Raw genomic sequence first — 23,652 nt, forward strand, 5'->3', positions numbered from 1 at the left:
CAGAAGCAACTAAATCAAGTTTGGAGTTAACTCAAGTCAAACTCGAGTTGACTGGATCCGGGCACCCGGATGTTACTCCAGGCGTCCGGATGGTCCAGACGCTCTTGGATGGTCCAGGCGTCCGGATCAAGAAGAATAAGTCCCGATAAAGACCGAAGAGATTGGATCGGATCGGATCCAAGCGCTCGGATAAGAATCCAGCCGTTCGAAAGAGTCTATATAAGGGCCTCAACGTGCACCACAAGGAACAACTTCACTACTCCTCATTCTTCATCCTGTGGTGCTGCTAAACGTGAACAAAGTCAGGCTCGTGGGACCGGGAAAGTTTCAGGAAGAGTACGTTGCGCTCAGGACTTCCAGATCGAACTAACGGGTGTTGTTCTTATTTTTATTTAAGTCTTACATTCTTGTATTTCATATTTCTATTATTGGACTCCACCTCCGAACAAAGGTCCGGAAAGGAGACCATTAGTGAACGAGCCTTTTCCCGTGCATAGGCATTGGATGTATTAACCCTGTGGATTAGGAATCAAGTAAATCCGCGAGCCCCCTGTGCTTGTTATTATTAATTCCGCTGCTAGTTTTTGTAAAGTTGAACTAACGAAAGAACGCGCTATTCACCCCCCTTCTAACACGTCCACCGGTCCTACAGTATTGGTTATAACTTTATATTCAATCTCAGTACTTGAACGAGATATCGTAGGTTGCTTTTTTGAATTCCATGAGATAAGGTTTCGTCTAAAAAATATTGCATACGTACTAATAGAACGTCTATCTTTAGGAGAACTTGCCCAATCTGCATCACTATAGGCATGTAAGTCTATAGAAGATTGACGATATAGAAGAAGACCATATAGAATCGTACCTTTAAGATAGCAAAGTATTCTTTTCACATTATTCCAATTTGTTCAGTTGAAGCATACATAAATTGACAAGCACGATTTACTGCAAAGGTAATATTAGGTCGTGTAATAGTGACATATTGTAAGACCCCAATAATATTTCGATAAATTTGAGGATCAAACATAGTAGGAGAGGATAGAGTTGCAAAAAAATTATTTATAGCAATTAGTGTGGAGACCAGACGTGCTCCATCCATTTTAGCTCTTTGGAAAAGTCCATTAATGTATTTACTCTGAAAAAGGAGACAACCCTCATCATGTGGGATAAGTTTAATACCAAGAAGAAAATGAGCATTACCCAAATCTTGAATAGGAAATTTATGATTGAGACGACTTAATAGAGTTGTGATGTCCTTTTGATCATTGTTGGTTATTAAAATGTCATCCACATAAATAAGAAAAAATATTATAAATCCATCATTATATTTGTAGAATAGAAAAGAATTCGTCTTTGATCTAGAAAATCCTTGAGCTTATAATCAATTAGATAATTGATGAAATCATGCACGAGGAGCTTGTCGAAGATCATATATGGATTTCTTGAGCTGACAAACATGAGATAAAAATTATGGATGGATAAACTCAAATGGTTGCTCCATAAATATAGTTTGCTCAAGATGATCATGAAAAAAAACATTAGAAATAGTTAATTATCGTACAAGCTAATTAGAAATGACAGCTACCGATAATAATAATTTGATGTGACATGATGAGTTGCTCCAGTGTCAATATACCATTTAGTAGATGAAAACTCTGGTGGTTTATCAAGAGTTGGCACGGACGAAAGTACTTTAGGATAAATACATGAAATAATCGATTATCTTAAAGTTGTAGGACAACCGACAAAATTTATATCAAATTGTCTAGGACATTGAATATTAAAATGTCCAACTCTGAGATAAATTTGACATCTACTTCGAATATTCAACATTAAAAATACAAATAAAAGAAAAAAAAATAAAAGAAAAAAGAGAATAAGGGAAAAAGAACAAAACAACGATAATGGAAGAGAAGAAATAATATGCGCACTTACAGTGGTGATAGAAGAAAAATTATTATGGAACGACGATAAAAAATTAAAGAAATAGTAGCCCTAATACCATGTTAGAGAAAGATAATCGAATTAGAAAGAAAAAAAAATTGAAAAAAAAAAACTTCTAAATCACGAGGGTTATAATTTATAAAGGTATTAAAATATTTAAATTAATAAAAAATTATTAATTAACATATTATAAAAAATTAATTTTAATTTAATAATAAATTTTTATTTACTTAATTCTCTAATTCTCTTTTTACTCCAACCATTTCCCTCGGCTGGCTTTCTGCAGAAGGGATCAAGCATTCTGCAGCGAGGAGCGCCGTGGCAGGTAGATATTTATGGACGAGGAGAGCATGTGGGGACCCGTGCTCCGTCCCCGGGCGGCTGCCAAAGCAGAGCGCGCCCGGGCGAGGAGGATGGCCGGGAAAGCAGAAGCCACCTTCTCCTGCTGCCTCCCTTGCAAGATCCAAAGCCTATTCCAGCCGCTCCATCATCGCATCCCCTTTTCCGCCGCGATCCCTGAGGACAGCGTTATGGGGGAGGAGCCTTGAAAAAGAGTCGGGGATCTCCTCGTATATATATATAGCGGGACTCCACAACCTCGTCGCCCATCTCTTAGAAAAGTCGAACGCCAATTTTCACCGTGCCCAATCACCAAACTGTGACAGGAGGAAATACGATCGGGCAGTTGCTATTTGAACTCCGAAGCTTCCGCCATTAGGGGTAGGGGTATGCCCGATCCGGCGGAAACCATAATCCAGAGAGGCAGAGTGTTACGAGCCCAAGGAAATCTGCCACGGAGACCTTGGCTCTCTCGCTCCGGTAAAAATTTACTCTCTCCTGTTTGAGATTGTCGATGTCTTTCTTTCATAATTTACCACGATGCTCCTTCAATATCAAAGGCAGATTGACATAAAGCATACTTCGTTTTCATCATTACTTGTATTATATATCAAGAATTGTGAGTTATGTAAGGGTTGTGTTTATTGCACTGTTCTTTACAAAGAGAAAATAAAACTTTTATCCTGCCTTATTTCGTCTTCGATATATCCACATCCATTGTGCCATGCACAACAAATTCCAACTACTAATTAGCTAGCATGAAAGCCAAGCAAAGCCTCGAACTCAGTCATCTCCGCCATGAAGTACTCCACCTCCATGCTCGCAGTGGAAGTCACATCGCCATCATTTCCAAACGGAAATCTCAGGTGACTCGCCACCTCTTCCTCGCAGTGCTCATGGTTAAGAGAAGGAACTGGAGAAGGTTGCGGAACTACTGCTTCTGCAATCTTAATATCCTCTGAGCAGCTGATTCCAAAGCTAGTCGACTGTTGTGAACCCTTGGCTGCACCTGCGGTGCTGATGATTTGAGGAACCAAGGGAGGATCTTGGCAAGTGTGCTCGCCCAAATAGGTGATCTCATAACTAGAGGGATCCTCCTCTGATACCTGAACCTGCCTGATAGCCTTGCAGCCTTGCTCAGTCTTGTGGGCGCATCTGAAATAGCTCCTGCAACATTGGATTTTATGTATAATAAGATTGCATGTTAGTTCCATCAAACTTTGGCACTTTAATTAAGTTGTATAGTTGTATATACCTTGGATACTTAGCACTTTGGATGTCTTTCTGTCCATATTTTCTCCAGGAATGGCCATCATCCAGGGTTTTTGAAAGGACTTTTGGACAGGAATAAGATCGTGATCTGCCAGACACAGGAAGTAATGAAGATGTTGTTAATTGATGATACAAGATTCAGGTAGTCAAGTAGCTTCGTCACCTTCGCCTGCAAATTCTTCTCTTGTGGTACGATGCTGAGCTGCTCTTCCTCTTCCCGACACAAGAAGTTGAGCCGATATCCTCTGCTAGAGAAAGCGAGCACGACACCGAGCGGACGAGCTCATCGAAGGCGCACTTCGCGGCGGAATTCTCCAGCAGCTCCGCCCGTAGCAGGAGGCCCAGCTGCTCCGTGCAGTCGCGGATCGCGATGAGAGCTTGAGCCAGCGGCGGCGGCGGCAGATCCGGTGACATTCCGTTATCTCTGTGAATCAAGGAGCTCTTCTTCGCTATCAGATAGATAGAGAAGGAAGGACTTGGCTGGCTGGCCGGCCTATGAATATCTCGTAAATTAAAGGAAGCTTCGTGGAAGAGACAGAGGCCGAGCAACGTCAGAAAACGAGTTAGAGAGTCGTCAGGAGGATGACGACGGTGAATGAGGAACACGGTGTCCACGTAATTACTATAATATAAAAAAAAATTATTCTGACTTAATTAAAATTTTCACATATAAAATTATTTAAGTTTAATCAAAAATACTTTAATATTAAAATAATAATATTTTTAGATAAAAATATAATTAAAACAGTTTTTTTTTAAACAAAAATAAAAGTGAAGATGCCCTTCTGATTTTAACTTTTTGGCTTCTTGCGTTGGAAGCTTGCAATACTTGATTTCTTTTATGAAAAATCAACATCACAAAGGAATTTTGACGAGCTGGTTCAGTTCCATTGGTGTGGGACTTGAGAACTGGAGCAAACATTCGGGAATGAGGATAAGAACTATGTGACTGAAGATTAGGGGAATAAAAGTTCGATTGAATACATCAAATTTTTAATTCGATTATTTTAAATTTTAAATTTTTTAAAAAATAATTATATCAATTAATTTGATTCAATTTTGATTTTAAAATAACTTATTCAATTAAATTAAATAAATAAAAATAAAAAATAATCGATAAATTTTTAAATAAATGAATCTATAAATTTTTAATTAATTGATAAATTTTTTATAATATTTAAAATTTTTAATTAATTTAATATTTAATTAAATTAATTAATATTTTACCAGTTTAATTTAATTTATTTTTATTTAAAATTTGATTAAATAAATTAATTCAAAAAATTTAATTTATTTAATGTTAATTAATTCAATTCGATTTTATTTTAATCGAATATTCAGATTTAATATTGAGTCCTTCCTAAGAAAAGTAGAGTTTGAATTCCTCTTTAATTAATTGTTTTAATAGAGCAAAGTCATCAACGAGGTGCGATATATGCCATTGGATTTTCTTGCAATATCCAACTTCACGTAACTATCAAACTATCGAATTTTTTATTCAATTCCTTCGATTTAGTACAAGCATTTTCAACATGGCTCCAAAATAGACAAGACATGCTTGTCCTAATTATTTGAGGTTGAACAGAGAGCCATCTCAATTATTTTTTGAAGCTTTAGACGTGCTAGATGATATATATATATTTAATATTTTTTAAACAAAGATAAATATTAATTCTAAAAAAATAAATTTTTATATAAAATTTAATTTTATGACTTTTTAAAAGTAAAATTATTAATTATTTAATTTTTCTTAAGATATTATTGAGCATAAATAAGATGTTATTTAGTTTTAATTTGGCAAAATATTTTTTCTATTAATAGTTCATATCACAACTTGTGCTCCATGGTGCAGCGTGGCAACGTGTTTGCCAAAATATTCTTTTCTTCTGCAAAGAAAAGAATTCAAACATTAACAGTTCGAATCACAACTTGTACTAATTATTTGAGGCTGAATACGAGAGTCATCTCAATTAATTTTCTTTCAAATGGGGATGGCACATGAACGCGTTCATGTGAGAGTCATTTCACTTATTTTTGAGGATTTAGAGGTGCTCTATGTATAATGAACCTACCTCCTCAAAACTTATAAAATAAAATATTAGAATACTAGGAAGACTCTTTCGATGGTATATTATACCACATCAAAATCTAAAATTATCAACAAAGTTATTTTTTATTTATATATTTATTTATTTTTTAAATGAAAAAAATAAATATGATTATAAAAATGAAAATAATAATAATATTATTATATTTTTGTTTCTTTAAGTCCAAAAATTTCTCTTTTAATATTTTTTTAAAACAGATAAATAATTTTTTTAAAAATAAATTTTTATATAAAATTTAATTTTGTGACTTTTTAGAAATAAAATTATTAATTATTTAATCTTTCTTAATATATTATTAAGTGTAAATAAGAAGATATTAGTTTTAATTTTGTTTTTTTTTGTTGAAGTTATACTGACAAGTATTGTGCCCCATCGGGCACAGCCCAGCGGCAACAAGTTTATGAAAATATTCAAACATCAACGATTCGAATTACAACTATGACATACTATAGAATATTTTCTAAGACAATGTTGATTATGATGCAACAGATTTACATAAGAGGACCTTGATTACAAGGTGAAGAGTTGCTTGCACGTGATCCAGATTTATTGGATAGGTGAATCGTGGAACCGTCCAAATTTATTGGATAGGCGAATTGGAATTCCAGGTCCTGCCTATATAAATATATATATATATATATATATATAGACGTGCATGACATCTAGAAATGATCCAGACACCCAGACGCAATTCAACGCGCACTTAATCACACATGTTATACGCATGAAAAGATGTGCAATATAACATCTTAGTGTATATATACTAACAAATATTATTAATAGTATTCTATTTTATAAAATTTAGTATTTTAAGTTCTGAATTTATTATTTCTTATAAAATTTTTAATTCTGAAAATAAATATAAACCGTCAATATATATTAGATGATATGTCATGTTTTAAAAAGTGTTCACAGTTCAAATATTTTTCTTTATAAAATCATCATCAAATAATTCTCATTTTTCTATGTTATACAAAAAAAAAAATTATTTTCATATTTTTTAAACGATTTAAACTTATAGTGAAAAAATAACATCATCAATAATATAATTAAAATAATTAATTTTAACCAATTTTTCAATTGAAAGTCTCAACTGCTGATTGAGAAGTTGCTCACACTCTCAGTTTACTCGATAGACGAATTAGAAAAAGATTACCTACTTATATATATATATATAGAAGTGATATCATGCACCCTCTTTAAAAAAGTAAATTTATAAAAAAAATCATCATCAAACAATTCTTATTTTTCTATATTATATAAAAAATTTAAAATTATTTTCATATATATCTTAAATTGTTCAAACTTATTTAAAAGTACAAAAATAATATGATCAATAATATAATTAAATAATTTTAAAAGAATTTTCAATTAAACGTCTCTTCATTAGTTTCATTTTCATCAAATTATTTGTTGCTTCTACTTACTCATTTTGAGATTGAATATTTTTTTTATATTTTTTTCATACGTTTTTCACATCCAAAACCATATTTTCTTTATCAAAACAAAAATGCTTAAAATTAAAAAAATTTAATGATACTTTAAAATTTGATATTATTATATACATAAATCTAATAAAATAATAAATAAATATTAATTTTTTATTTAGATTAATTAGAATGGTATCTCTAAAAATGAGCATTAAAAAAATAATTAGTTCAGATTAAAAAAACTATATAAGAGATTATTTTCACACATTAAACAACAATAAACATATGGAACCTCATTCAGCAAGTGTTTCAGTAACAAATATCAATAATAAAAAATAATAAACTATAATAAAAAATCAAATAGATTAAAATTTATTATAGGCATTAACATAAGTGTTGGTGCAGGAGTATCAATTTATCTTTAAGATTTCAATATTTGATAATATATTTAAGTTTGGTCAGTTTAATAAAGGATGGATCCAAACAAGATCTAATATTTGGAAGTGGGTGAAGTTTAGTTAGGTCAAAGTTGATCAGAAAACTAATAAAAAATTTTAGTAAGTTGGATTGGACAAAGAAGTTCCTAGTCAGTTGGACCAGACAAGAAGTCCTAGTTAGAGGTTAGGCAAGAGAAGTCTAACTTGGAGGCTAGGCAGGAGAAGTCCTATCCGGAGGTTAGATAGGAGAAGTTCTAGTTGAAAGCTAGGTAAGAAGTCTTAGTGGGAACAGGAACTCCTGATCTGTAAGATTGGGCAGGAGAGAAGTGTATTAAATGACTAGTTCTAACTGGAGATTAGGCAAGGAAAAGTCCAGCCAGGTCAAGGGTGACCAGATATTTGACAGGTAGAAAGTCTACTAAGTGACTAGTTCTAACTAGAGGTTAGGCAAAGGAAAGTTCAAACAAGGCAAGAGTGATCAGATGTTTGGCAGGTGGAAAGTCTACTAAGTGACTAGTCCAACTAGAGAGGTTAGGCAACGGAAAGTCCAAGCATATCAAGGGTGACCGGATATTTGACAAGTGAGAAGTTTACTAAGTGACTAGTCCTAACTAAAGGTTAGGTAAGGGGAAGTCCAAGCAGGTCAAAGGTGATTGGATGTTTGGCAAGTGGGAAATCTACTAAGTGACTAGTCCTAACTGTTGGTGCCCCGGTTAGTTTTGATGTGATCAACAAGGTTAAGTTAGGTCATGTGTTATTCTAATCCCTCTGTTAAGTGTGTAGGAACTTAGGTACGGAGGAAGTCGAGCGTAAGACGTAGCGGACGAGAAGGGTTGTGCGAGGAAGTGAGCCAACGAGCTCGGTGCAATTCGAGAGACGCAAAAGTTACGGAAGAGTACGCCGGTAGAGCGAGAAGGACGTGCGCGAAGTCCGAGGGATGAGAAGTCGGGAGGAAGCACACTCGAGGGGCAAAAGGCCGGAGTCGGGTTCGGGTGAGCCTAACTCTGGTTGGTCAGAAATCACCCAACCGAAGATTCTACAAAAAGTTAACAAAAGTCAAACTATTGACTTTGATCGTTGACTTTGACCAGAGAAGAAGACTTAGACTTGGATCTTTTGGACGTGGCCGTTGAAAAAAAAAAGAAGAAAAAAAAAGATTTATCTTTTATCTTATAAAAGATAAATACTTAATTTTTATTAAGGATAATTCTCTTTATCTTTTATTAAAGATAAAATTTATCCTTATTTAATCAACATCCAAGATTTAAGGTTATCTCTGATCAACGGTTGAGATCGCATCAACGGATCAACGACCAAGAGAAAGTTCATCTATGAACAAAGATCCAGATCTATTCTCTTGAGCTATAAATAAGACTTAGAGTTTTAGAACTCATATCATTAATTACTTTTGTCATTCTATCTAAGTCTATGTGCTATAACTGTAAAGACTTCTCCGCCTAAAGGAATTTTGTTTGAGCGTCAATTGCCTTGGAAGCAACGATCGAGTTGCAACCAAGTTTTTTTTAAGAAAAGGAGTGTCTATTCTACGACCTTGCTTAAACCGTCTATTCACCCCCTCTAGCCGGTCCAACCCGATCCAACAAGTGGTATCAGAGCGAGATTCACTTTTGAAGGACTAACCGCTCGATAAAGCAACAAGATGATGGCCGGAGCGCATATCCATCCACCCAAATTTGAAGGAGATTTCACCATTTGGAAAAAGAAAATGGAATTATTTTCTCATACTGATTTTGATATTTTATTATCTATTAAATATGATTTTGCAGTTCCAAAAGATACGAACAGGGATGAAAAAGAAGAAAGCCTATGGAATAAGAAGGAGCAATCTGAGTCTGTTGCCAACGGTAAGGTCGAGTTCCACCTCCAACGGTCTTACCTACTCACGAAGTGAATCGGATCGACACCTACCACTCCGTGAAAAAACTGTGGGAGAAGTTCTTAGAACTTCATGAGGGTACCTTAGAAGCCAAGTCAACAATGTAGGATCGATGTACGCGCTAGAGGGGGGGTGAATAGCGCGTGTCGCTTTTTCGAATTCGTTCGTTAACTATATCAAAAACTAAGCAGCGGAATATTAGAAAACAATAAACAGGGACACGCGGGATTTACTTGGTTCCTAACCCCCCAGGGTTAGTACGTCCAAGGCCTAATTCGGGAGGCGCCCGTCCACTAGTGGTCTCCTTTCCGAACGTCGTTCGGAGGCGGAGAAACCCGTCTTACAGTCCAAAATAACAATTAAAATAAATAAATTGAAAGTAAGACAGTAAAATAAACTCAAACACTTCGGTAGCCGATCTGGAAGTCCTGAGCGCCGCGCACTCCTCCTGGATCTTCCCCGGTTGCAAGAACGTCTGGCCTCCGTTCGCGTTCAAAGCACCACTTGTCGGAAAGAAGGTCGTATCAATTGTTGTATTCACAGCTGCTGGTCGAAGCCTCCTTATATACTGGTCCTGAGTCGACTCAGATGCCCATCTGGGTCGACTCCAGCTGACGTGGCAGATCAACTTTTATCGCTTCCGCCCGTTATCCTGTCTGAGTCGACTCCAGTTGCCTTCTGAGTCGACTCCAGTTGATGTGGCGTCAACTGCGATAAGTCTTGACTCTGCGTCAGCCTGAGTCGACTCAAAACCTTATCTGAGTCGACTCCACTGCCGAGTCGACTCAAATCTCCAGTTGAGTCGACTCAACTCAGGTTTGACCAGAGTTGACTTTGAGCTTGACTTTGAGTTGACTTTGCTTGCTTCACCTCTGCTTTTCCCTCTTGCTTCCAGCTCCTGGTTCCTGCAAGACAAGCATACAAACAAGCAAACAAAACAACCTAAAGTCTTACCTAGTGGGTCTAACTTCAGATTTCTACCGAAATCTTGGGTTAGTCTAACCCACTCCATTCTGGAGAATTCATGCCAACCAAGTCCTCCAGACTTGTTGGACTTGTGCTCGGCTCTGTCCTCGCCCCCCAGGATTTTTGCTGCGGTTCGGTTCTCTCTAACCAACCCAGACTTCTGCTGCGACTCGGTCACCTAGACCAGCCCAGACTTCTGCTGCGACTCGGTCACCTAGACCAGCCCAGACTTCTGCTGCGACTCGGTCACCTAGACCAGCCCAGACTTCACCTGGTGCACTTGACTCTGCCAAGACTTCCGCCTGATCCTCCAAATCAGGACTTCCCTTTGCCTAGCCTACAACTAGGACTTTCCCTTGCCCAGCTTCACTCACCAGGACTTCCCTTGCCCGATCGTCCAGATCAGGACTTCCACTGCCTAGTCTAACCGACTAGGTCTTCTCGCTCACTTCCACACATCCAAACATCAAGTCCTGTTTGGATCAACCCTTGGTCAAACTGACCAGACTTAGGTGTATTGTCAAACATCGAAACTCTAGGCAAGATCTTAGTGCATCTTGCACCAACAATCTCCCCCTTTTTGATGTTTGACAATTTCTTAAGTTAATATAGGTCAGGGTTTAATTTTCTGGGAGAAATCTATATTATTAACTTAAGGTCCCTTCTCCCCCTTTTCATACATCAAAAAGATTTAATATTTTTAAGTCCATTCTCTCTTGCACCAACAATAAAGGTATCCCTATGGTCACGTCTAAGTCTTGATAATTCTTGAAAGACCATAGTAGATTGTAAAAATTATTTTTCAGGGTGATTTTCAAGTGAGTTTTGAAATATAATTTTGCAAACATAAATTTTGTAGTAGATTTTTGAAATAGTTTTCAAGTTTGAGTTTTGAAAGATTTGTTCAAAATAGTTTTTCAAAAGAATTTTCAAAATAAGTTTGATTTTCAAAATAGATTTTGAAGGTATTTTTCAAATTAGTTTTCAAAAGTGTTTTGCAAAATATTATTTTTGAAAAGCTAGTTATTATTCTTTTAAGTCAGAATCTCCCCCTTAACCTGACACATCCTCAGGGCTCTTTGTTGACCACAAAGCAATCTCCCTGTGTGTCTAAGGGTTTGACTCAAATTAAAAGAATAATTGATAATAATTTTGAAATAATTTTTAAAATAGATAGTTTTTGAAAAAATATTATTTTCATTAGAATCTCCCCCTTAACTAGACACGTCCTCAGGGCCCTTTGTTAACCACAAAGCAAACTCCCCTGTGTGTCTTAGGGTTTTTTCAAAAGAATAAAAATAGATAGATATTTTCAAATAATTTTGTAAAAGTGTTTTCAAAATAGGTAGGTTTTTGAAAAACTAGTTATTATCTTTTTAATTCAGAATCTCCCCCTGAACCAGACACGTCCTCAGGGTTCTTTGTTAACCACAAAGCAACTTCCCTGTGTGTCTTAGGGTTTGACCCAAAATAAAAAGATAATGTATAATAATTTTGAAAATAATTTTAGGGAAAATAATTTTTAAATTAATTTTACTCTTTCGATTTGGACCTCCCCCTAAATCTGACACTTCCATAGGGCTCCTTGTTAGCCACAAGGCAAACTCCCTAAGTGTCTTAGAGGTTAATCTAAATCAGCCAGAGCAAATAACTTAAGATTTTTTTTTTTAAAATATAATTTTCAATTGAACTTTTAAGTTTGGACTCCCCCTAAATCTGACACTCCCTTAGGGCCCCTTGTTGACTACAAGGCAATCTCCCTATGTGTCTTAGAGGTTGTTCCAAGTTAAAAGAACAATTTATAAAGTATTTTACAAAACAATAATTTTCAAAATAATTTTAGAATTTTTAGTTTTAATTTTTTTTTTTTTTAAGAGGTCTTTTTAAATATCAGTCTTTCAAGAATGACCTCCCCCTGAACTAGACACTCTCTTAGGACATCCTTGTTGACCACAAGGATTTTCTGCCTATGTGTCTTAGGGTTCTTAGACTTAGTGTTGACCTAAAGGTTTGTGTCTAATGTGTTGGTCAACCAATTTTCAAATATATAGAGTTTTGAAACTTATAATATAGATACACCCAGCAAGCATGAAATTCATGTAAATATCAAGTTTTCAAAAATAGTTTTTATAAAAATAGTTATAATAATTTTTGAAAACCTTTTTCAAAACATTGTACTTTAATTGTCCTTATCATCTCACCCATTCTAAGTGTCTCAATACATGGCATACAAGGGTTACCTTATGGGTTATGTGAGATGAGTTATCAATTTTATCTTGATTAAGTTTAAGTTAAGTTCTAATGAAATGTTTGACCTTGAGTTAGATTCAGGTTTAACCGTCAATCAATTAAGTCCACATTTCAAGAATCAGTTTCCAGGCAGTGGCGAGGCACAGGGGCCTTCTTGGGTATCGGAACAACGACCACTTTCTAAGACAAAACTGATTCAAGAAATTATGACCTTAACTGATTTCTTGAGAAACCTTGGTCTAACTAGTCTAGGATGTGGCGAGGTAGCTTCGGTCAGTTCCACTTGACTAAGCAGACAAAGCAAGGTACTCCTTACCCCACTTGACTACCCAGACCAAGCTTCCCTAACGTACTATCATCTCGCCCCACCCTGGTACTATGTTGGCAAGTATCAATCATTCATGTGTCCTTAACTAACCGTTCTAGATTAAGCGATAAGTAAACATGATGACATGACATGTTATATGCATTTAAAATAAAGCAGATGCATGTCATGGCAAGTATGCATGAGTCAAACAATTCACACAATAATTTTTAATTTCTAAGAATGTATCAAATTCTCGATTTGATACATTTCGTGTGGACCCGCGAATGTGTCAACCCACTTTGACACACTTTGATTTATTTTTAGTGTTTCATTTGGTAATATTTTAATTTAGTTTTATAATTAAAGGTAATTTATTTTAATTAGGTTAAAATAGCTTTTAAAATTTAAGTTAATTTAAATTTAATTTTTTAAAATTTAATTTTAATTTAATTTAATTTAATTTAATTTAATTTAATTTAATTTAATTTAATTTAATTTAATTTAATTTTAATTTAATTTAATTTAATTTAAATTTAATTTAATTTAATTTAATTTAATTTAATTTTTTAATTTTAATTTAATTTAATTTAATTTAATTTAATTTAATTTTAATTTAATTTAATTTAATTTAATTTAATTTAATTTAATTTAATTTAATTTAATTTAATTTTAATTTAATTTTAATTTAATTTAATTTTAATTTAATTTAATTTAATTTTAATTTAATTTAATTTTTAATTTAATTTAATTTAATTTAATTTAATTTAATTTAATTTTAATTTAATTTAATTTAATATAATTTAATTTTAATTTAATTTTAATTTTTAATTTAATTTTTTAATTTTAATTTTAATTTAATTTATTTTTATTTGACTTTCTCCTTGAGAAGTCCCATCTTCTCTTGGAGCGATTCAGCCAAGTCTTCGGACTTAGCTAGTTTCTTACTTAAACTACTTATTATTGAAAATAACTTTTCTTGACTTTTAAATTTTGAATTATTTGGTAAAATTGAATTAATTTTTGAAATTATAAAATTATCTAAAGTTGAATCTTCAACTAAATCCTTATCTTGGTTGAAAGAGTTAAAGACTTGTTCTAATTTTTGGTTTAAATCTAAATTAATTAAATTCAAATTATTAATAGTTGAATTGGTAACATTTGAATTAGTTAAATTATTATTTAATTCAGAATTTTTAATTAATTTATTAAGATTAGATGATTTTTCCTTGTTTTTAGGATCTACATTTGAATTTTTCAATTTATTTAATTTAGAATTATTCCAATTTGAATTATTTAAATTATTATCTGACTTTTTTAAATTTGAATTATTCAAATTTGATTTAGTCAAATTATTTAAATTTTCTAATTTTGTCGAGTTTGACTTTTTCAAATTTGAATTAGATAAATCTATCTTATCTAGGTTTGAATTTTTCAGATTTGAATTGTTCAAATTTGAATTAGTCAAATTTTTATTTAAATTTAAATTTTCTAATTTATCCAAGTTTGACTTTTTCAAATTTGAATGGTTCAAATTTGAATTTGTCAAATTATCTAAATTTTCTAAATTAGAATTTCTTAACTTATCCAAATTTAATTTGTTCAAATTAATTTTTTCTAAATTTTCTAAATTTACAGAAAAATTATCTAATTTTGTAGAAACAGTAAATCTAGCATGGTCATGCATCCTAGGGGTATTTTCATAAATTAAATTACTTACCGGAATCGCTTCCCCTAATTCTGATTTTTTCGTCGTCTTCCTCTCCGGGCACCGGTTCTTGTAGTGGCCGTGTTTTTGGCACTTGAAGCACTGGATGTGCTCTTTGTTTCTCCGGGCTCCTGGCATCGGTTGCTCCTTTGCCGCCGGTGGTGCCGTCCGAATCTTTCGAGTAGGACACTTATTTTTAAAGTGCCCTCTCTCCCTGCACTTAAAACATATTATATAATTTTTAAAACGAACTTTTAAACACATACCTTTCTCCCCCTCTATCTTTGCCGTCTTGCTCCCTTGGCGGTTAGTCCAATCAAGAGCGCACCGGCTCTGATACCAATTGTAGGATCGATGTACGCGCTAGAGGGGGGGTGAATAGCGCGTGTCGCTTTTTCGAATTCGTTCGTTAACTATAAAAAACTAGCAGCGGAATATTAGAAAACAATAAAAAGGACACGCGAGATTTACTTGGTTCCTAACCCCCCAGGGTTAGTACGTCCAAGGCCTAATTCGGGAGGCGCCCGTCCACTAGTGGTCTCCTTTCCGAACGTCGTTCGGAGGCGGAGAAACCCGTCTTACAGTCCAAATAACAATTACAATAACATAAATTGAAATTAGGACAGTAAAAATAAAACAAACTCTCGGTAGCCGATCTGGAAGTCCTGAGCGTCGCGCACTCCTCCTGGATCTTCCCCGGTTGCAAGAACTTGGCCTCCGTTCGCGTTCAGTAGCGGCTCTTGTCGGAAAGGCGGACGTATCAATTGTGTTCACAGCTGCTGGTCGAAGCCTCCTTATATACTGGTCCTGAGTCGACTCAGATGCCCATCTGGGTCGACTCCAGCTGACGTGGCAGATCAACTTTTATCGCTTCCGCCCGTTATCCTGTCTGAGTCGACTCAAGTTGCCTTCTGAGTCGACTCCAGTTGATGTGGCGTCAACTGCGATAAGTCTTGACTCTGCGTCAGCCTGAGTCGACTCAAAACCTTATCTGAGTCGACTCCACTGCCGAGTCGACTCAAATCTCCGGTTGAAAGAGACCTATTGCCTATGTTACACACTTTTTTAGTAGTATTATCACTTTAGTTTTGCATTCCAACACTTTTAGTTAAAATTCCATTACTATGCTTGGTAGACTAAGGAAAAATATTAGATTTTCAAAAACTCATATTTTCACATCTACTATTACTTAGTTTTTTAAAAATATTTTAAAAGTTTATTTTTTTTGAAAAACTTACTTTCAAATTTTGAATTTCAAAGCAAATGAAAGGAATGTTTTGGCCTTAAGCTAGAATTCTCCACTAAAAAGCATGAACCTATAGATCTAGGTTAAGCATCTCACAAAGTACATTAGCTAACTTGATTGTTTATTGTGAAACTTAGAATGGTGTGAGATGCATAAGATTCTAGCCTAAGTCCTAGATGCTTATATCTGTGCATCGAACCAAAACTTGGGCTATAAATACAGATGATGAATCAAGTTAAGTGTTCCTAAGCATAAGCTAAATGGAATGATACACTTAAACTTGACTAACTGGGTCAAACTATTACTTCTTTGTAGTTAGTTAAAACCTAAGTTGGACATACGCCCCACAGATAATTTTTTTTTTTGTCTAAGTATTTTCTTTATAGATAACATGCTTAGACTCAAACCTACATGATTATTTATATTTTGATTATGTCAAAGGGGGAGAGATATAGAGATTTCAAGTTCAAATAATTTATGATTTCTTTCAAAATTTTTTGAAAAGTTAAAAATTTGACTTATGATTTCAAATTTCAAAGTTTATCAAGTTCAAAATTTTTCAAAATTATCTTCAAAATCAAGTTCAATTTTTTTAAAAAAATCATCTTCAAAATGTTTTTTTTAGAAAGGAACTTGAATGGTTTTATATCAAACTGATCAAAATTAAACCATGTCAAGTTTAGGGGGAGAGTATAAAATTTTTCAAAATCTTGTTTGTTTTCCTAAGTATGAATTCAAGCGGAGTCCTGCAAGCAAGGAGAGATAGATAATCGTGTTATATATTGCATAACTGTTATCACATGCATGAATTGCATAAATATTTTCTTAAGCATGTATTAAATGACATCTTTTTCAGAAATGTTTTTTTAACTTGAAACTCAGGTTGTCATAATCAACAAAGGGGAGATTGTTGGTGCAAGGAGCACTAGATGATCGAACCTTAGTTTTAATGATGACAAGAGGTTCAAGTTAAATGTGTGGTGTGTTCTAATGTGTTGATCTAAGTGTGTAGGGAGCATAGGAAAGTCCTAGTTGAGACTAGGCACAGGCAAGTCCTAGTGGAAACTAGGCAATGGAAAATCTTGGTTGGAGGCTAGGTAATGGAAGTCCTAGTCTTGGAGGATCAAGTGCACCAGGTGAAATTCTAAGCAGGTCAGGTGGACCAGATGTATGGCGGAAGTCCAGACAGGTCAGGTGGACCAGATGCATGGCGGAAGTCCAGACAGGTCAGGTGGACCAGATGTTTGGCGGGAAGTCTAGGAAGGTCAGGTGGACCAGATGTCTAGCAGCAAATCCTGGAGGTCGAGGATCGAGGCTAAGAAGAAAGTCCAACAAGTCTAGAGGACTTGTTGGTAAACAAGTAAATTCTCCCGAGTGGAGTGGGTAAGTGCGCGTTCCCAGTGTGGGAACAGTAGGCGTCGATCTAACTTAGGATTTCATTGGAAATCCGAAGTTAAGACCATAAACAGTTGCAAAACTGTTTACTCCTTCGTGTTATCTTTTGTTCTATGCTAACTTGTAATGCAGGAAAGGAGGGCCAGAAACTTTGATTTCGGGCGCTCTTATCTGGAATCCAGGTGACCAAAGTCCAAGCGCCTGGATTTGGTCTAGGCGATCGGACGTCAACGAAACCAAGATAGCGAAGCAGTGAGGTGGTAAAGTCCCAGTGATTGGGACACCTCAGCTTCCAGGCGCCCGGATTGGTTCCAGACGTTGGATTCGGATAAGCGTTGCGGCGGTCAAAGTTCATCTAGAACCTCCACGTCAGCATATAAACGCTCGAAAAGGGATATAGACGCCTGGAAGTGTCGAGTCAGCAGCATCGATGGTGGATCGGCGGACAGCATGGAGGCGTTTGGAAAAGGGTTAGAAAGCCCTTTATAAGAGCTTCGAGGGAGACCCCTCAGAATAACAATTCAGAGACAACCGATGATTGTCTGCGCGTTAAGGAACACCTAGGAATGTCGTTGTAACGCTGAAGTGTTGCACGAGAAAGACTACGATTCTTCTACTTCGGTAACCTTTTTCGATTCTGTACTTATTTCAAAGGACGGTAATATTTTTATCTTTCCTATTTTTGTAATCGATAAAACTCCCTTTCGTAAGAGGAAAGTTTTTTAGTGGATTGTCCAACGTAAACGATCAAACGATCGTAGGCCTTGGAGTAGTAGCTTGCGAACCAAGTAAAAAATTTTCTTGTCTTCGTGTGTTTTTGTGTTTGCTAATTTCCGCTGCGATTTACAACTTACTTTACTTTGATCGATCGCATTTACGAAAGGATTTTACGAAAAATGAAAACGCTATTGATAGCGCTATTCACACCCCCTCCCCCTCTAGCACTCTCAAAGAACCTACAATAACCAAAAGAATTTTCACTCCATATATTTTCTTTACATACGATGAGGTCTATTTATATACAAATTAGGAATCTTTCTAAGGAAAGAATCCAACTAAGGAAATTATAATTAAGCTAATTGATAATAATTATCAATAATAAAATGATAAAATCAGATCAACTTTTTGACCAAAAAAAACACAAATATTTAAGCTATTGAAAATCAACATGTGGAATGGTAATATGTGGTTATCCCTTGAATACGTGATGCAATGAGCATTACTAGATGGCATAGTCTTAATTCTTAGCTCCACAGAACCAAGGATTGCATCTTGTCGGCATTGTTATATTTTAATGTTTTTAGCACAAAACCATTGAGCTATACATGAAGACTGCATTTATTTTGGCTGGGTCTTGTCAGGATAAGTTGTAATGTGCTATTCACTATTATTCCGAAACTATTTTTCCATACCCACCCCCCATGTTTCAAAATGAGTTTTGATTACAAAATTCCAAGTCATTTAGTTCCACATCTTTTGTGCTCTCAATATTTTCTTTGACTACATTGTTTGGAATCAAACAAGTGTAGGAAAAGATCATATAAGTGAATGCATATAGATCTACTAATTCTATACACACACATATATTTATTTAATTTTCAGGATCAATCAACTGGAAGCATATTATGTTACTATATTTTGATTTCTATAAGCATTTGCATTTTCTTCTAGATTGCTTTTTTAATTGAGAATTATATTATTTACATCACGTTTCTTGTCTTTGATTTCTCACTTTGTCAACGAAGTATATACTTTGGTATTGTGTAAGGTTCAAAATCTCGAGCCGTGCTAAATGATATTGTTTCGATATTGCGCTGATGTTTCAATGCATGGTGCCAGTAATGGATTGAAGTTGAAGGAAGAAGACATTGTCTGTGCCGAGCATGGTTTTAAATCTTATATTATGCCGAGCGAAATGATCGAAACATATCATTCAGATAAATTACCAAAACTCGATATCATTCAGCACTGATGTCTTGGTGCCCTATGGTATCGAGTTTAAGTGATTTATTAGAACAATACATTTTGACCATTTGGCTTGGCATGATATGAGATTTCAAAACATGATATTGCGAATGACTGAGTGAAAGAGATTCCTTCCATTATAAGCAGGGAAACCCTATATGCATAGCATTATCTAATTTTGAATGTTCTCAAATGTAAACTCATTTAACTAGCTCACTAGCCTCTATAAGCAATTATTTTACTGCAGTAAGGCTTACTCTCCTACGGATTTCATGATTTTCTTTTGAACTTTGAAATGCCATTATCTATATAGATTAATCTTTTTTCCTCTTTCTCTTGTGTACGTTATTGTTCTTTTGGTATTTGTTCTATTACTCGTTATGCTATTTTCATCAATCAAGAATTACTGGTGCAAGATTTCTCATTAACTTGACATAAATTCTCTACTGTTGATACGGAACTGCAGAACAAGACTATGCAGATGATGTATGAAACCATCTACACAGCCTTAAAAGAAGTTGGGCTGGAGAATACTTATGAGCCGCAAGATTATTTGAACTTCTTCTGCCTTGGTAATCGTGAAGCCTTGGATATTAGCAACTCAAGTCCCAAAGCAGAAGCTTCTCCTCAAGTAACCTCCTAATTTTATTTGACAATTTTATTTTCTCATATTTATTTTATTATTAAAGAGCCATTAGCATTTCTGTTTATTTCACTCTGCTATTAATTATTTATTGCTATTCAATTAAAAACTTTTTCTTGCTCAGAGTCCCAGTGAACTACATTTCCAGCCTAGTTACAATAAGAAACATTTGTGCCTTTAGACTAGCTGTTTAAGATAATTCATACAGGTTTATGTGATATTCTGTTATCATGCAATAAATTCCTTGAAACAAGTATTGCGCCTGGACAGCATCAGAAAATTACATGCTCTTACTTTCATATGATGGATTGCAAGAACTCCAGAATCTAATATTTTGATTTAGTGATGTAGTTGAATATTTTGCTGACAGCTAGCAGTTGTGCCTTGGCTTGGATTCTATAGAATACAGGATGCCTCATAAAAAGACTAAATATGCCCTAGTTTATTGTTGAAACAAATGGTACTATTCCTTCAAAATGCATGATTCTGTCTTATTCAGGCTCTTGCTAAGAAGAATAGACGCTTCATGATCTATGTGCACTCAAAGGGTATGATAGTGGATGATGAATACTTGATCTTGGGATCAGCAAATATCAATCAGAGATCACTAGAAGGTACCAGGGACACTGAGATTGCAATGGGTGCATACCAGCCCCAGCATACATGGGCAAGTAGGCCTTCTGGTCCTCGTGGACAGGTAATAATTCTAAATCCACATCTGGTTTGAATTGCATTATCTTTGGGTATGCCTACACAATTTTCTTAAATTCAATTGGTCAGCAGACTAAGTTGTCAATTTCTTGCAGACCCTGGTAATTTAAGCAATTCAATCCAACAGCTGAAATGGCACCATGATGTTATTATCTGAATTAGAATTATACATAAAAGAAATTTAAAAGATATAAGCTTGTTTGATCAGTTTTGTTCAATTTTTACCAATAGACTAAACCAGACCTGACCGGGTATAGTTAAAAATAGACATCTATACATCTTTCAGGCCCACCGACTCCATCTTATTATCCTTTTTCACTTAGAAACAGCTATGTCAGAAACAAATATACTATTATAATAATATGTCTTTAGCTATCCGTGTTGTGGGCTAACCACTTATGTTGAAACAATGAGATGAACCATACTCATAAATAGCAGGCAACAAGAATATTTAGTTTAATTGAATAAGGTATAAACATGGTAAGCAAAACAGAACAACACTTGAAACAAAAAATTATGAATTACATCTGAGAGCACCTGGGTGAAGCTCTCTCGTCTTTCTTTATGCTTCAGTAGATATGTATTTATGAATCTAGGATTGTCTTTCTGATTGGAATATGGCCTATACACAGATTTTTGGTTACAGAATGTCACTTTGGGCTGAGCACACTGGAACCATTGAGGAATGCTTTACCCATCCAGAAAGCATTGAGTGTATGAGACGTGTTCGTGACATTGGTCATATGAATTGGATGCAATATGTGGCTGATGACGTAACAGAAATGAGGGGCCACCTATTAAAGTATCCAGTTGATGTTGATAGGAAAGGCAAGGTGAAGCCCATTCCAGGATATGAAAAATTTCCCGATATTGGGGGGAACATCTGTGGATCATTTGTTGCCATTCAAGAGAATCTTACTATATAAGTTCTTCAGTATGATCATGATGCATGTTTTTCGGCACTGCTTCATTAAAGAATAAGTGACCCTCACTTGTGATTGCTGTACAGCAGATAGTTTGGACTGTTGAAGTTCTGACTGTTCACTTGTACCATATGGCCAACCACCACTCTATTTGAGGAATGACAAGCCCTTGCACTTGGCGGATAATGCAGAAAGTTTGGCTAATAAACTTTGATCTTGTGTATTCTGTAATTTTATGGAGACTACTCCAGGATGATTCTTAATTTTATAAACTGTTCAAATAAATCCAACCGCCTCAATAATACAAAATTTTAGTACTTTTTGTCAAATATTTGGGCTTCAGGTTTTTAAGTTTTGTCCAAAGCACACTGGCAAGTATCAACGATCAACAAAATATTCTCAGCCCATAACGTGCTTTGGTGGTGATCTTAGAGTGTGTATGCATACTGAGTGCTTATTGTACCTTGGCAGTGGCTCTTGTATATTTGAAGGTTTCAATTATCAAAGATTCATTCTGATTGCAATGTATCTTCTGGACGGTTGAACTGTTTCCACAATTTATCATGTTTAAACAGGTCAAATGCTTCAGTGGTTGCCGGTTAGTATCAAGGGACTCGATCATATTTGGAAACTGGAACGAGGGATGTCTCTTGAGAATTTAAGTTGTGATATTCTAACAGTCGAGATTCAGGTTTGTTTCAGTGGAAACTGGATTTAAGTATGACAAATACTCCTATTTCAGAGGTGAATGGAAAATGTCTTCTTCTGGATGAGATGAAATTTGTACATATTTACTAAAATTGTACCAAATAATGCAGGTCTTCTACCATCTTTGATGTGCTTCGTACTCTTTCAAGGTAATTTGGCCATTGTATTTTAGAAGATGATTGTTATGCAACCATGAGCACGTTGATAGATGGCGTTGGAGACCATTTTCGATTTTAGCTCCATGCCTACGGTTCAGTCAAACGAGGTCCCTTCTATGCACCTTCTGTAATCACTCTTCTACTCCATTGACCCCGAGTGAATTGTGTGCACCACTACCTTAATATGGGCCCATAGCCCTATGACGAATGTATTTTCTTATGATCCACTCGACTACTAGATTTCATTTTTGCCATTGAGGGGAAGGGGTGTAAGACCGAGCTAGTGCACTAATGATTTGGATACCCATCTTTTCTGAAGACGAACTACTTGTGTGTGATGCATTTTCTTTGTGAAAGGGTAGGAAAATGACCAATAGTTTTGACAAATTGATTTCTATAGCATGTTCTACCCTTGTCTACTTGACAAGTCATTGTAGGCTCTTGAGTTTGAGATGTGGAAATGTCAAGGATGGTACAAGTGAGTGTAAAAGGGGACAGATTTATTGAGATGGGCAAAGGTCGAATCTCGATAAAACCGAGGCAATGTCCTCTCTCGTAATGACCAATTACAATTTTTCAATTTACCTCCTCATAAATGGTCGTGGGGTCGACCGTATGAGGCTGTTGGGATGACAGATTCTACTTTTTGCTGAAGAGTATAAAAGGAGGAATATACTTAAGAGTGATTAAGCATGCTTTGCTCTCTCTAAAATTTTAATATGTTTGATCAAATGGCCTGACAGTGAAAAATATTGCTAAACATCACACTTAAATTGAATGAATAATCCTATGTTTGTGTGACAAGTATGATTGTAATAACCGAAGAAAAAATAAATTTGCGTAGGGAACATGAAAAGAATTACAAAGAAGGCTAACATTACCAAATTTAATGTGAACCTCTCCTACTCCACATTCTAAGATGTATCTGATGCATCACTTTTCAAAATAATTCAACTAATCAACTCCTTTACAAGAGATATAAGGTAAACTTTTATAAATCGAGGATGGCACGTCGAAGGTAAGCATCTTGACCAACAACGATGTTATTTCCACAAGCTTTACAAGCTTGACCCTAATTAATAGAAATTTCTTTCAATAAAAATAATCCTCTTCTCTCCCTAAAAGATAAAATTGAAAATCCTAAGGTAGAGAGACATTACCAAAAACTTGATGGAGTTGAAGCCTTCCAAACTTGTCCAAGCTTTAGATATTGTTTTAACATTTGATCTAGTACAACAAATGGATATG

The 23,652-nt window shown here is 35.0% G+C and overlaps 2 protein-coding genes across 2 annotated transcripts; one reads left to right on the forward strand and one right to left on the reverse strand.

The window, feature by feature from the left end:
- Positions 1-2,907: 2,907 nt before the first annotated feature.
- LOC141845568 (putative WRKY transcription factor 38) lies at positions 2,908-4,064 on the reverse strand. The gene is made up of 3 exons (XM_074733627.1): positions 3,719-4,064; positions 3,539-3,643; positions 2,908-3,450 (listed from the first exon to the last, which is right to left on the reverse strand). The coding sequence occupies exons 1-3, from the start codon at positions 3,967-3,969 to the stop codon at positions 3,033-3,035; spliced, it is 774 nt and encodes a 257-aa protein (XP_074589728.1). The 5' UTR covers positions 3,970-4,064; the 3' UTR covers positions 2,908-3,032.
- Positions 4,065-19,729: 15,665 nt separating this feature from the next.
- Positions 19,730-21,867, forward strand: LOC141845456 (phospholipase D beta 1-like). The gene is made up of 3 exons (XM_074733507.1): positions 19,730-19,892; positions 20,404-20,601; positions 21,248-21,867. Exons 1-3 carry the CDS (start codon positions 19,737-19,739, stop codon positions 21,539-21,541), a joined length of 648 nt encoding a protein of 215 aa, XP_074589608.1. The 5' UTR covers positions 19,730-19,736; the 3' UTR covers positions 21,542-21,867.
- The last annotated feature ends 1,785 nt before the right edge of the window (positions 21,868-23,652 follow it).

Source organism: Curcuma longa, chromosome 14 (assembly GCF_044706935.1).
Source record: "Curcuma longa cultivar G26 ecotype Majalengka, Jawa Barat chromosome 14, ITB_CL_G26_1.1, whole genome shotgun sequence".
NCBI lineage: Eukaryota > Viridiplantae > Streptophyta > Magnoliopsida > Zingiberales > Zingiberaceae > Curcuma > Curcuma longa.